At 43.6% G+C, this 13,809-nt stretch overlaps 2 protein-coding genes across 8 annotated transcripts in view; one reads left to right on the top strand and one right to left on the bottom strand.

Moving 5' to 3' along the window:
• The window catches only part of Ptf1a (pancreas associated transcription factor 1a), a 76,783-nt gene that overhangs the window by 37,359 nt on the left and 25,615 nt on the right, over nt 1-13,809 (top strand). For 2 of the 4 annotated variants that reach the window (XR_013051448.1, XR_006072397.2), the window contains exon 2: nt 4,469-4,654. The gene's annotated coding sequence lies outside the window, so the exon portion shown is untranslated. Of the gene's footprint in view, nt 1-4,468; nt 4,655-6,819; nt 7,409-13,809 lie in introns of those variants that run through there. The other 2 variants (XR_013051449.1, XR_006072398.2) reach the window with 2 other exon arrangements.
• Nucleotides 4,413-13,809, bottom strand: part of C5H10orf67 (chromosome 5 C10orf67 homolog) — a 120,653-nt gene continuing 111,256 nt past the window's right edge. For all 4 annotated transcript variants that reach the window (XM_042278036.2, XM_042278037.2, XM_076572582.1 and 1 more), the window contains one exon: nt 4,413-4,813. In XM_042278036.2, coding sequence (XP_042133970.1) covers nt 4,737-4,813 — 77 coding nt within the window. In that variant the 3' untranslated portion in view covers nt 4,413-4,736. The remainder of the gene's footprint in view (nt 4,814-13,809) is intronic.

Raw genomic sequence — 13,809 nt, 5'->3', positions numbered from 1 at the left:
GTTTTCCCGGCCCTAGGCTTCCTCTAAGGAGGCCCGGGGTCACTGTCGCCCCCTGGCTCCGCGGGGAGCCTCGGGTAGTCTGGGTGCCGAGAGCGGGGTGGCCAGGAGCGCAGATTGTTGGCTTGCTGGTTTTGCTTGGTGGCCCTAGCGCCTGCTCTAGCGGCAACAGTGGCCGGGGCACAAGCTTCTAGCTGGCCTCACTTTCGGACTCTTGGGGGTCTACTGTTGCTTGTCGGAGAGGCTTGGCCTCTGGATGATCCCCGCAGATCAATGCCAGCAGATTTCCTGGCGTATCCGCATTAGTTCCAAACAACCTGTTGCGCTGGCATTGCTTTGGAGAGGCGCGGGCACTTTGCTTGAGGGAGTCAGGCTGTGTGGCGGCCCCCGGGCTTCCAGGACAGGTTTCCGGGTTCTCTCCTAATGAGAGGCACCCCTCTCCTCCTCCCGTGATACCCAGAATACTTCACCCCTGCCTGTGTCCCAGCAACCCAAGGCGTCCTGGGCACCAGTACCTTGCTTCGTCTAGGGTCTCCTCATGTAATTCTTTATACTTTGGGTAGTAAGATTAGACAAAGATCCGGATTAGCGAGACACCAGCTAATCCACTCCCTCACTTCCCCAGCTCGCTTCCCTCAACCCTCCACAGCCAGATAGAAATCTTTGGTGTGTTAGCACCGAGAAAAGAAAGCTAGCGTTTTGTTCGCGCTTCTGTCTTAGAAGGACAGATCCGTGGGGGGAATTCTCTCTCCTAAAGATATTTTAAAGTTGTTTCTATTTTGCGGTTTCTCTCCAGGGACTGTGTAGGTTCCCCTTTGACTTCTTTCATGGCTGAATACCAGGTCGTCCCCCCCAAGATCTAGTCACCTAGAGTTGGAATATAAGAAAGACATTGGAAACCTACTGGGCTGATAAGTCTACCTAGGAGATGTCTCTAGAAGTTTTATTATGAAATCCAGTTGAACAAGTTTTGGCATTAAAAAACAAAACTAGGCATGGGCTTGCTCTGGATGAATTCAGAAGAAATTCATATCCAACTAATTGATCTGAAATAAGAATAGAAAATTTTTAAACGAGCCACTTCCAAATGAAGGACGCTTGGCCGCAACCCGACAAAGAGCCCAAGCGCATACGACTAAATATTGGGGCTCAACAATTAGCATTTGTGGCAACAGCAAACGTGTGACTCCTCGCAGCAATTATTTGGAAGTTTTTCCATACTTCTGAAAACATACTTGACGCCTCATTTCTTTGATGACTGCTCAATAGACACCCTGAAGCAGGAGCGGAGCTGCCCCTCCCCAAGCTCCTCTGGCTTGCAGGGCTTTCATCCAGGGCTTGAATTGTGTTGTCAAAGTTTAGTAGACAGGGGAGGGGGCATGAGAATGGGAGGGTGTCTTGAAAAGTCTTGGAAATCGGTATATTTTGCAGGTGTAGAATGTGCCTAATAGCCATGGCTAGTGCGTGCTCCCCAATGGTGAGGGTGTGACAAGGACAGCTGCCTGGTTTTCAGTGTGAAAACACCCCCTCGGTGGACCGAACACAGCAACACTGACCTTTCTGCGGGGGCACCCAGAGATGTGCCTTTGACTGAAGGAGCCACAAAGACGTCTTGCTATGACTTTTGTTCACCACGAAAGCAAAGAAATATTGCGTTTAATATGAAAAGTACTGTTCACAGCTTTTCCGTGCCCCTTAAGAAGTATTACAGTGCTGATTTACTGGCCCGCTTCTCCAGAGCTGGCTGGCCACAAGGCAGGCTGGGGGTGGAGGGGTGGGGATGGGGCAGTTGGGATGGAGCAGGAAGAGGCGGAGTTGGTGAGTTAAATGGCCTGTTGCTGCTGTTTCCAAGTTCTCTCCGTGCAGCAGCAAATTTATCAATCTTTTCATCTGACAATACTTTGAAATATATCATTGTCATCCCAAGTTGTTTGATACATTATCTGTAGGCACACAGCCTTTTCCAAGGTCAAGTTGAAGATTCTTGTTTGCTGTTTAACTGAGTTGTTTAAAACCTCAGAACAATGCCTGCCTGTTAAATTTTCACTTGTTCTCATGGGACATTGGAAAGCAAGCTTTCCTATTGACTGGGTCTCCGGATACTTCATCGCTTTTGAGTTAAATTCAGCAAACAGGGTTTTGGCAATGAGATTAACAGCAGGAAATATGAGATTTAACCCTACCCCTTGCAGATACAGAGGAGATTAAGCCTTCTCTTATCTCTCATCACAGTGTGCACTAATTTTTAATGTGTTAGGGGCTGGTTACAGCCACACACATCACGTTCAACTTTCTAATTTTATTCCAGTGGGAAGCTACAAATACACTCTTCTAAAGCAGAAAGGCACAGAAATTGTGGCCACTCCTGTGGGGTTTGTTGTTGTTTGTTTGACAGAGCATACATAACCTGTTGCTTTAAAGCTGCTCTAAACATTAAAGTCAATTCAGAACCATCATGCTTCTGGACATACTTATTTCTGTTTCTAATCTCAGGATTGGCTGTGTAGTTTCCTCTATATCTGCAATGATTGATTTTTTTTTATTCAACCAACTTTTATTTACCTTGCAATAATGTTCTGGACCAATGTGATAAATTACAGATATGCAAATTTCTTTGAATGGTGTTGTAAGTGTGTCTAGCTGCAGCTGAATGACTGCTTGCAAGTCAGTCTGTGCGCGCTCAGGACCCCAGGGAGCTGATCAAAGCACCCATTCTCTTTCATCCCCAGTATTCTCCAAACTATTTCGATACAATATGTTTCCATGATGCACTTAATGTGCCAGGGACATAGAACTCATTACAACCTAGCTAGTTCTGCCGACCTCTTTGTTCCTCGGCAGAAAGTCAAAGAAAAAAGGAAAAGCCCTGCCAGTTGCCAGCTTTCTGAAATGCTAAAGCATGCGTCATTTTTCACCAGGTCTGGTCTTGATATCCTCAAAAGACAAACTATGAAACCGGCCTCAGCCCTTTCTGGCATTAATTACATTGCTGTCCAGCCGATCTGTTTTTCCTATTATATGCATTTCTCAGCAGGGATTTTTTTTTTTTTTTTGGCAAGACTAATGCAGCTGCGAGTTAAACTATGAATGCATTTTTTATCACTATGGAAAAAAATGACTGAAAAGGCTGCAAAGCATACAGCACAAACTTTTGAAAGCATTCTGGTGGGTAGCAGATTTAGGACTGGCCTTGGGAGGGGGCTGCAAGGTCTCCAAATCCGAAGTTGACCAGAGTCTCTGACATTTGCAATTCACTCAGCATCTGTAGTGACACTTATTGTGCCATTTGAAATTCCACTTTGGTAGCCAGATAACTCTTAAAGGTTAAGGCTGTCCAGTAAAATTCTGAAATGGAAGGTCTTACTACATCCAAACAGGAGACACTTCCATGGAAGTTTGGACCAGGATAATGACACGGAGAATCTAAATTTTATGGAGTCTCCTTCGTTTCTTGTAGGGTTGATTGGTTGGTGGGAATGGCTGGCAGCCAGTTCTGGGAAAGATTCCAGACCTGACTCCGATTAACCCTCTCTGGTGAAACTCTGCTGGAAACCAACTCACCAGCAATTGCCATTAATCTACTTACTAATTAAGCCAATTCATTTCTAAAGGAGAAAAATTCCTTTCTTTAGCCAAACTGATGGGAGGAAATTTGAAAGAAGCGCCAAACTGTGTAACTGTAATTCAGCCAAGGACTGCTAAAACAAGGTGTTGATATATAGCAGCAGATTTAAAACAAGTTTCTAGGGCAACACTTCTTTGGAGGCGGTGGTATATAGTGTGTAGGAGATGAGGCTCGAATAATGCTCCACGGCGCCATGCCATCCCATGCACTAGCTTTCAAAAAACAGGTCTCTCTCCAATTAAATCTTGTGCCTTTTACGCACAAATAAATCGCCTCTCCAGCTTTCTTTTGGACCAGCCTATGCCAGCTTTATGTGACAGCTACTCCAAATATATCGCTTGTGACTTAATAAGTAGCCTTAGAGATTTGTTGCCCAGAGCCTAGCATCAGGTACAAGGCAGACAGCCTTGAAGTTCAGGCAATAGAAAGTACAAAGCTGAACGTTAAGCATGGAGAGAAGCAGCCTGGCTCTGCGGCAAGTGGCACCTGGCTTGCAGACAGAGCGATTAGACATTGATCTTGGTCTTCATCCTTATCAAGAAGCAAAACTCCAAAGAGTTTCCTCACTAAAGAATCATGCCTTGCCTTTAGGACACAGAACCTTGTGCAGAAATGAGAGGAAAAGTGCACCTCCCCACAGGAAATGCAAAACACTCTTTCCTCTTCAGGGTTCACGTTCACGGCGTTAGACTGTGGGTCCAGGGGGAAACAGGTTGATTTGGCTTTGCATAAGAGACTGGATGTATGGGGGTGGGGCACGAGGATGAGTTAAACAAGTTTAAGGCCTCAATTTTTATTTTATTATTATTATTATTATTATTGATATCCATTCTTTCTCACCCCTAGGCACTGGGGCAGGTCTTTGAATCCCAGAAAGGAAGCCCCAGAGTTTCATTCTGGAGGGTTTCAGCAGGGCTTGAGAAAGTGCGCAAAGGCGCACGCACAGGTCCGGAGCTCGCTTCCTGTACGCGATGAGGAGAAGCTGAACTGCCAGTTTAAAAACGTCTTGGAGACAGTACTTGTCAAGGGTGGGTAAGTCTTACGCCCGCCAATAAGAGGAGGAGCATCTTCATCTGAGGCCAGCTCTGCAGAGCCCAGATTGCTATGCCTTTAATCATGTGGGTCTCCTGGTCATGTGCTGGGGCATGAACTCTTTCTCCAAATAATCTTGCGCAGATGCCCACGACTTTGCTAGAAATGAGGAAAAGATGAACAGACTTGAACTTTCCTTTTACTAGGGGCTCTCCACCCTACCCAACCCCCAGTCTCCCTGTAATCCACAGTATTTTAAAATGGCCCTTGCCCAGCTGGGGGCTTCTTAAATCACCAGGATGGTTAAGTTGTGGGGTAGGTAGGCTAGGGGGTCAGATCATCCTTGGGCTTCAAAACAGGCTGTGCCAGCCAAATTTTCCTCAGTGACAGCTTTCCTGCGGCCACAGGCTGTAGAGATAGATGGTCTTAGGTGTCTGTGACCGAGGCCAGGTCTTCTGCTTAGAATTATGAGGCATTATAAAAGAATGGAAAAAACGGGGTGGGGGAGGTGGGACAGTTCTCTGGATCTAGAGATTCAGCACTGAAATTTACCTAAAGTAATTTGACATCTGCGCTCCAATCCCCCTCTGTGTGAGATAGAAAGTTAGGAACGGTGAGGAAAGGAAACTAAGGAAAATCCACTGAGGCAGGGAAACTGGAAGATGCCACTCCCTCCCCTAGGCTAGATTCTGCCTTCTAGGGAGGGATGTTCACCTGGTGTGTAAATTGTGAGCCAAGCTCTGGGGGTCTGAAACAGGAAAGCCACAACAGGAGATGTGATGTTGCAGCCTTTGAAGGGGAACAAAGGTCTGGAACTGAGCTCAGTGAAAGCCAGGAGTGTGGAGGAGGCAACAAAGACTTTCAGCCTAGGATCACCAGTAGGTGTCAATGTGGACACTTCCAGGCTGGGCAGTAGGAGAGGGGAACAGAGAGCACGGCTGTCACTCCAAGGCTCAACGTGAACAAAGATAAAAACGTGACAACCTCTATTTTCAATAGTGGTGAGGTTCAAAGTGGAGTGCTTTAGAGTCTGTGTGGGTCAAGTCTTTTCTGGAAAAAAAAAAGGGGGGGGGCTTTCTTTTTCTAGCCACCTACTAAGGAGGGGAATCCTAAGGCCCTTTCCCAAAGTAACTTTTCTGTCTCAAAGATTTCTTCAAAGGAATTGCACACTCTAAGATGCAAAGATGGAACTCTCTAGAGTTGTGAGGACAATATAAAAAGGACCAGGGTCTGCACCCAGAAGCCTCAGGAAGCTGCAATAGTGTTTATGAACTTGAACAGCCTATCTAACTTTTCGTTAGCATACTCTGTCACACCCATTACATTTTGTCAAACTATGAGTGGAAGAAGAGGATGAATCTACACATCTACATCCATGGGTACCACCTCATAGAGAAGACTTAAAATGTTGACAGAATGATGGAAACTGGGAGAGCCAAGCAAACCAGAGATTTCAGCCTCTCTGCCAGAAATCAGCAGTCAAGGCATTTACCCACAATGAATCTCTCCTGCTTTCTGTGAAAGATAATTGGGGATTTTTCCCATTAGCAAAGCTTATGTCCTGGGATTAGTAAATGGGCCTGATAAGAAGTCCTGTTTACCCTAAGAACTCCAACACAGACGCATTCCCCCTCCCCCTAAATTCTACTAGTAAGACAAAAATGTAAGTTAAGAAAACCCACAATATTCTGAAATTCTGATTTTCTTTAATCAATGCAGGTCTCTCAAATAATAAAAAAAAAGGGATGTAAATATCCTTAAAAGACTAATGACATTTCACAGGTAATGCAATTTAGAAAGAAACACTTCCATGTTTTCTTTTCCAACAATGTGCATTTTTGTAAACTGCTATAAATTGCAATTCAAAAGCAGTGATCTCACCATCCCCAATCATTTTTTATACTGATCAAATGAATGCAGATACTCCCATTTGGGAGGGGCGACATGACATTTCACTTGGCAGTTCTAAACAGGTCACAGACCTTTCACAGACCCTAAGGCAGTGGGAGGGAGCTCTTTACTAAACCGTGTAACCAAATCAAACCAATGGTTACCCCTTTTCAAAACCATTGGAATGGTTTGCACAATGCTATTCACATAGCAGCACAGAAACTGAAAGGATAGTCATCCAATGGAGATTTCTTTCCTTTTGTTTAAACTTGCAGAGCTCAAAAAGTGATACTCCAAGGCAGACAATTACATTTGCCATGATAAAAAAAAAATCATCTACAGTCCACATGCATTTTTGTTGGAACTGCACAGCATAGCTGGAACTGTCCATACGTATGTATATATATGCACACGTATGTATATGTATGTCTATTTATTGGAGATGTTGCTTTGTTTGAAACCATAGGCACAAAGACACAACATGGCTGCCCTGGAGATGACCTATTGCTTTCAAGTTGCTTGAACACATCAGAATTTCCATTGTTAAGGTTGATTAATTGAAACTGATAAGTTACCATGGATAAAGATTGTTTTTCTGTTTAATGTGGTGGGCCTGATTTGGTAAATGCCTCATTCATGTAGCTTTGCAGTGGAGCATATGGGCAAGAGTCATTCAGTATCACAAACATATACAATTTATTATGCTTGTATGGACACAACTAAAAGGCCTTTCTGTTTTAATGACAAAGTTTCAATGCGAAATTTCATTTAAAGAGTCACTAGTAACATGAAACATGATTTTATAATTTATTCTTAGAGTTTCTGTGGGTGATTTAAAAGATAATATTTAAACACCACACACACACACACTACCTTAGCATTAGTTATTGGGGATAAAGCATCTCCTATCTTAAATGTGACTAGACACATAAGGAGAGAAAATGTTGCCATATCATGGTACCTTGCCTACACAGTGTCGTTAGGGTTGCCGAGGATGTGCCCCCAGTGAGAGTTCATGCTGCCCAGTTATCATAGGAAGGGAAATGGTTTGGTGAATAATAAGTCCATGTCAGGAAGCCTGTTTTTCTTATTGAAAACACAGGAGGCATTTTAAAATTCATCCAGAGAGTGACACATTCAACAGTGAATGTATCCATATTTTTATAAGCTAATTCCTTCTTGTACTTGAAAACACTTTTTAAAAGAGTTAATTACATAAAAACGTGAATATTTACCACAAAATATAAGGTTGCTATTATTTTTGAACTATTGTACATAAACTTTTTTTTTGTCTTTGCCGTTTCATTTAGGTTGCTATGTAATTACCAGAAAAGAGTAATAACCAAAATGCTGAAAGATATGTTAATGAACGAAAGAACTGATTATACCAAACCATCAAAGAGACAGTTACCATATTTAGCCTTTAATGTTTCATCAAATAAATTCTCTGGTCATTCATGTCCAAGAAGCAGTTCAAGTTCACTCCACATTCCTCATTTACATTAGATGGGTAGCCACAGTGCAGTTCGGAGAGTAATAAACCACATTGGTCACAGTTGACCACCGCTAGTACGCTCTTTTAGAAAGGGCTGGATGTCCATTGCAAAGCTAATCCACAAACCATCACTTGTAAGATTCCCCCCTGCGTTTTGAAGTGATAATCTGTATCTAATTTTTACGAAAAAATTTTCCTTTCCTTTCACTTTTTGAAGCCCGGTTTCTTTGCAGGACCTGAATAGAGATCATGGGGGAAGCAGTGCCCAACAGCTCTGGGGTGTGGATAACAAAAACCCACCTCTTTGTAGAACATAACAAATTATGCAGTGTTCACAGATGCGCTTCACATTGCGCCTTTTGTGAGAAAATGAAGCCCCACTCTGTACCCCCTCCCCCCCAAGAGAGGCCAGGCTCCTAATGTGATCTGTCCTCATTGAAGAGAACAAGGAATCTCCTTAATATGGAAACTTTCCAGGAGTTCTTTTGAGAAGGTTTTCATTGGACTTTTGGTCTATGTAATTTCTGCAAGTATGAATTCGAAGTCACAAGCAGCTATTTCTATAAACAAGTGAACAGTTTGGAGGCTTCAGCATTATGTTGTTGCCATTCCTATGGAGGGGTGGGGCTCAGGATCACATTATTGCCATTCCCACCTGGCTCCTACCTTTGACTTTGAGATATTTAGTGGAAATGCTGACATTACATAATTATATGTTTGAACTATATATGAGGAAACAAATGTGATGTGTTCTCCTAGTTAAAATGTTAAAAAATATATTCTTAAAAACTTTGACTTTTGTCTTCTGTATTTCAGTTCTGGGTTGCTCTTAGCGGGGAGAAGCTATTGATAGGCAATCCTAGGTATCCAGGGATGTTGATAAGCAATCCTGAGTAACCAGAAAGCAACTTCTGTGGAAATGATGCTGAATGCAGAGAATGCTAGCCTACCTCCTGGGACCTTTGTAATCCTGACTTCTACTGAATGTGCTGGTCTTGATGACTGTCACAGAATATAAATTCCAAGCCCTGGAAAATTCTCTGTGTCCTTAGTACTTAGCCACCAGCTTTGATTACAGTAGATGTTCCTAAAGTCTGTGGGATAAAGGAATGAATGAATGAATGGACAAGGAGAAGGTGAAAGCTAGAAGGTAATGTGGCACCTTAGAACCCACAGCATTGGTGGTTTTCTCCCACATTAACCTTAGTCTTGGCCACATAATCTTATTTGACTGATCTGACAAGAGAGCAAAGGGTGAGGCCAATAGAAATTTGAACAAACCTTTCACACAGAGTTGACTCTTGCCTGTTCTTGAGAACCCCAAGTCCATCTTGAACAAGCCTGAATTAGCCTACTTGATGATGAGTAGCTCATTAGCTCTCTAGACTGCCTGAGTGAGGCTGCTCATAGTCAACTGAATGCTAATGAATTCAGCATCCATGCAGAAGACCAGCCACTTGGGTAAAGACATCTACAAAAGGTCAGAAGGCCAGCATTGCCCCAAATAGCAGAAAACTGCACATTATTTGCTGGGACCAGCTAGAGAGCCCATGCAGGGGAGAGGCAGGGGCTATGAATAGCCCTTCCTGCTTAACTAGAACTTGACTTCAGCCTGAAAGCCATAGAGATCTATTAAAGGTCCAAAGAAGAAATAACAAAGTATTAGAGTGGGGGAGCCAAAGAGTGAGATCCTTGGTGACTCTGACATCTGATGCTCAACTCAAAGCAAGGGTAGTTCAGAGAATAATAGGGAGTCCAGAGTCTGTAGGCATGTACATGCTGAGAGAGGGAAGACAGCAGGTATTTCTCCCAGGTTGATTTCCACAGAAAGGAAAGGGGAACACAAGCAGTAGCTTGATGGGAGAGAAGGAGAGAAGGGTGCCTGGTCACATTTCCAGGAAGAATCCAGCATGGATGCTCTCTTTAGTGAGACAACAGTTAGGGATACTAAGAGAGCATAACCTTGCTGTATCAAATAGAACCTCAAGGTAATGAACTTGAGACTCAATTTTCTTGTGTATGTGTGTGTCCTTGTGTGTGGGTACACAGGCAAACAAGTATATATATGTGTTGTTTTTAGTAATGCCACTCACCTACTTTGAGAGGGGTCTGTTTGGAGCTCACCAAGTAGGGTAAGCTGTTTGGCCAGTGAGTCTGGAGATCCTCCCATCTCCATTTCTCCAGCTCTGGGTGGACAAGTGAAAGCCATAATGCCTAACACTTTTTCATGGTTTCTGGGATTAAATCAAGGTGCTCATTCTTGCCAGGCAAGCACTACTAACTGAGCCAACTCCCCAGGCACTGCAGTCCAGTTTTGTCAAGCATTTGTTAATGTATTAACTGCCAGGGATGCAGCAAATACATTCACGTTGGAGTCTTATTCCCTTTGAATTCTAATTGCTTAAGAAAGTCTCGAAGCTGGGGAGCAGTAGTGTTTTAAGCAAGCAAGAAGCAATTGTTTCATCATGGCAGGTTGCAAATGGTGGGACTCCTTACTATCTCTTTGTGAGGCAAAATGGAAATATTAGATCCCTCACCTTGGTTGGCAGAGTATAATCTATCTAATATGGATGTTAGAGTTATCATTGTTATAGAGTTATCCTGGGTTTGTTTCATCTGTTACTTTTCTGTTGTAATATATTCTGACAAAAGTGACTGAAGGAAGAAAGAGTTCATTTTTGCTTAGGGTTCCAGAGGGATAGAGTCCATCTTGGTGGGGAAGGCATGACATTTTCATTCACACACAGGAAGCAGAAAGAGAGAGGAGACAGGGAGAGGGAGGGGGGGGAAGAGAGAGAGAGAGAGAAGTGAGGAGAGGCTGCAAGCTTCAGCCCCTCACCCAGTTATTTAACTCCTCCAGCAAGATTCTACCTAAGGTTTCTGTAACCTCTCCAATAAACACCTCCAGTGGGGGACCAAGCCAGTAGGGGATGTTTCTCATTCAAACCACCATATTCCACCCCAGGTCCCCATAGGCTCACGGTCATTGCCATATCATCGTATCATACTGCAAAATACATTTCATCTAACTTCAAAAGTTCCCATAGTTTTTAACAGTCTCAATACTATTCAAAAGTTCAAAGTCTCTTCTAAGACTGAAGGTCATTTCTTAACCATGACCCTCCCAGTTAAACAGGACAATTTACATACTCCCAGCATACAATAGCATATTAACATTCAACATTAACATTCAAAAAAAAGAGGAATGGAAGCATAGTGAGGAAAGAGTAGAGCACGGGATGGTGGGCAAACACTGAATCCTGCAGTTCCATGTTCAGCATCTGTGGCTTTGATTTCAAAGGCTTAGGTGGTTCTCTCCCCCAGGTTTTGCTGCCTGAGATACAAACATCGACCTCGGACTGCTCCCACTCCCCGTATGCAACTCTCCTTGGTAGAGGATGTCTCAGGATTCTGGCATCTCCAAAAATTTGAGGTCTCTACCACAAGTATAACAGCTTTGTTCAATGGCTTCTCGGGGTATCTTTGAAAGAACTGTGACCCTGTCACACGTTTCTTGGCTCTAGCAGCTTCCTGAAACTACAGAGGAAGAATCCAGAACTCCCTCAATCGTACATTTTTCTTGTCTCCAAAACTAGTACCTCATGGATAACGCTGCTAAGTTTGGCTGCCAGCATGGGCTGTACCTGGGCCTTGTAGACCACAGTTGCACCAACACTGGGATACTGAAGCAACTGCTTTCTATGAATAAGCAACCCCCTAGCTCTCTTTCATAAGGTGGAGGCTTAACCAAGTGTTGTTTTTCCTGTCTTCCCAATGAAGAGCAGAAGGCTTCCCTTTAATTGTGCTAGTCTCCTTAAGAACCACAGCCTCTCTTTAAACACAACTGTAGTTGGAATTTTCTTTGGGCCACCAACCAGCTCCCAAATAAAGACACGGAGACTTATTATTAATTATGAATGCTCACCTTTAGCCTAGGTTTGTCCCACCAGCTCTTTTAACTTAATTTAACCGGTTTCTATTCATCTACATTTTGCCTTGGGGCTTTTCACCTTTCTTTCCTTCTGTATGTCCTACTTTCCTGCCTCCTCTGTGTCTGTCTGTCTGACCCCTGGCATCTCCCTGGTGTCTCTCTTCTCTCTCTCTCTCTCTCTCTCTCTCTCTCTCTCTCTCTCTCTCTCTCTCTCTCCTCTCTTTCCTCCTCCTACTTACTCTCCCTGCCCCAAAGTCTGGCCTATACCTCCTCCCTTGTTATTGGCCATTCAGTTTTTTATTAGATCATTCGGGTGCCATAGGCAGGCAAGGTAAAAGAGCAACATATCTTTATACAATTAAACAAATGCAACACATCTTTACATAGTTAAACAAATGCAACATATCTTTACACAAACAAATCAACACATCTTTGTATATTTAAACAAATATTCCATAACCATAACACACAACTGTGATTGCAATGCTTCCTAATGTTCTTTTCTTCTCCACACTGCAGTTTTCATTTATTTTTGCCCTGTTTAATGTTCTTTTTCATTGTATGTCTGCGTAAGGTAATCAGTAATAACCATATCACAGACTCAATGCTATGCAGTTGTAAAATTTCTTCCACAAGATAAATTAGTTCATTGTTTTTAAATTTATCTTCAGGTAACTTTTCAGGGCATGGGCAGGAAATAGCCAGATTCTTTGCCAAAATATCACATGAATGGCCTCTATCTCAGTTGCCAATAGAGTTCTTCTGCCCGTCTGAAACCTCATTATCTGAGATTCCTGCAAGTGAATTTGTTGCATCTCTGTACGTTTGGTCCCAGATTTCTGCACCAAAATGTGAGCTTTGCAACTCTGGGCAAAGGTGTCCTGACTACCTGGGGAGTCAGTTAACACCTTGAGCTGCTTAGGACAGCTCTGATGGCTGAACTGCAAGGAGACAGTTCAGCCCTGGAAGGTGAGGTGTCCTGGATACCTCGAGCTGCTCAGAACAACAGCTCTGCCCCGAAAGTATCCTGGACTCCTGGAACTGTTTAGCACAGCTCTGATGGCTGAAACTGCAAAGAAGCAGCCCAAACCTGGAAAGGAAATTTTTCTGACTTCTTGGGAAAGTCAGGCCTGGAATTGCTTCAGTAGGGAAGGTTATCCTGACTGTTCAGGGAAGTCAGGGTATACCTGGTGTGATGGGGGATGGTCTCCCTGCAGGATATAGCAATTCTGCTCCTTTCCTGGAGAGCCACTACAGCTGAGCTTTGCTCAGCCCTCACTTAAGGGGGCTTCCTAGCAGAGCTCTGCTTCTCCAGCCTAAGATGTTGCTTCTTTTGCTTCACTCTGCAAAAGGGAAAACCCCTGCAGAAATGTAGCAATCTCCTCAGGCTCCGGAGAAAAGTGTTCCTTTTTCAGTTCTCTCTTGCTCTGTCCACTGAGAGTCTTCTCAGCAAAGATCTTCTTCTGTTCAGCTCCTCCTTGCTCTGCTCTTTCAGCTCTCCCTTGTTTTGTTTACTGAGGGATGTCTCAGCAAGGATCTTCACACCCAAAACTCTTTTGAGAAAGAGATTTATTTGGGAAGGAGTAGCTCCCTCTACCAGGGTGGAGAGAACAGCCTTTTTAAAAACTGAACTGGCAGGACAGTTTACATAGGATGTCTTGGGGGTAGAGGCAACCAGGGGTGGACTTGGGGCCCAGGGTTTTACTGTCCTTCTCTGTGACTGGTTGGTTTCACAAGTCCATTGACCAGGGGCAGAGATGGCTCTGATCTGACTGAGCCAAACTGTTTTTTTTTTTTTTTTTTTTTTTTCCTGCCCTGATCTGAGCCATCTTTCCCTAG

This window comes from Peromyscus maniculatus, chromosome 5 (genome assembly GCF_049852395.1).
Source record: "Peromyscus maniculatus bairdii isolate BWxNUB_F1_BW_parent chromosome 5, HU_Pman_BW_mat_3.1, whole genome shotgun sequence".
Lineage (NCBI taxonomy): Eukaryota > Metazoa > Chordata > Mammalia > Rodentia > Cricetidae > Peromyscus > Peromyscus maniculatus.
The sequence above is the reverse complement of the archived record's forward strand: the minus strand, read 5'-3'. Positions and strand labels throughout refer to the sequence as shown.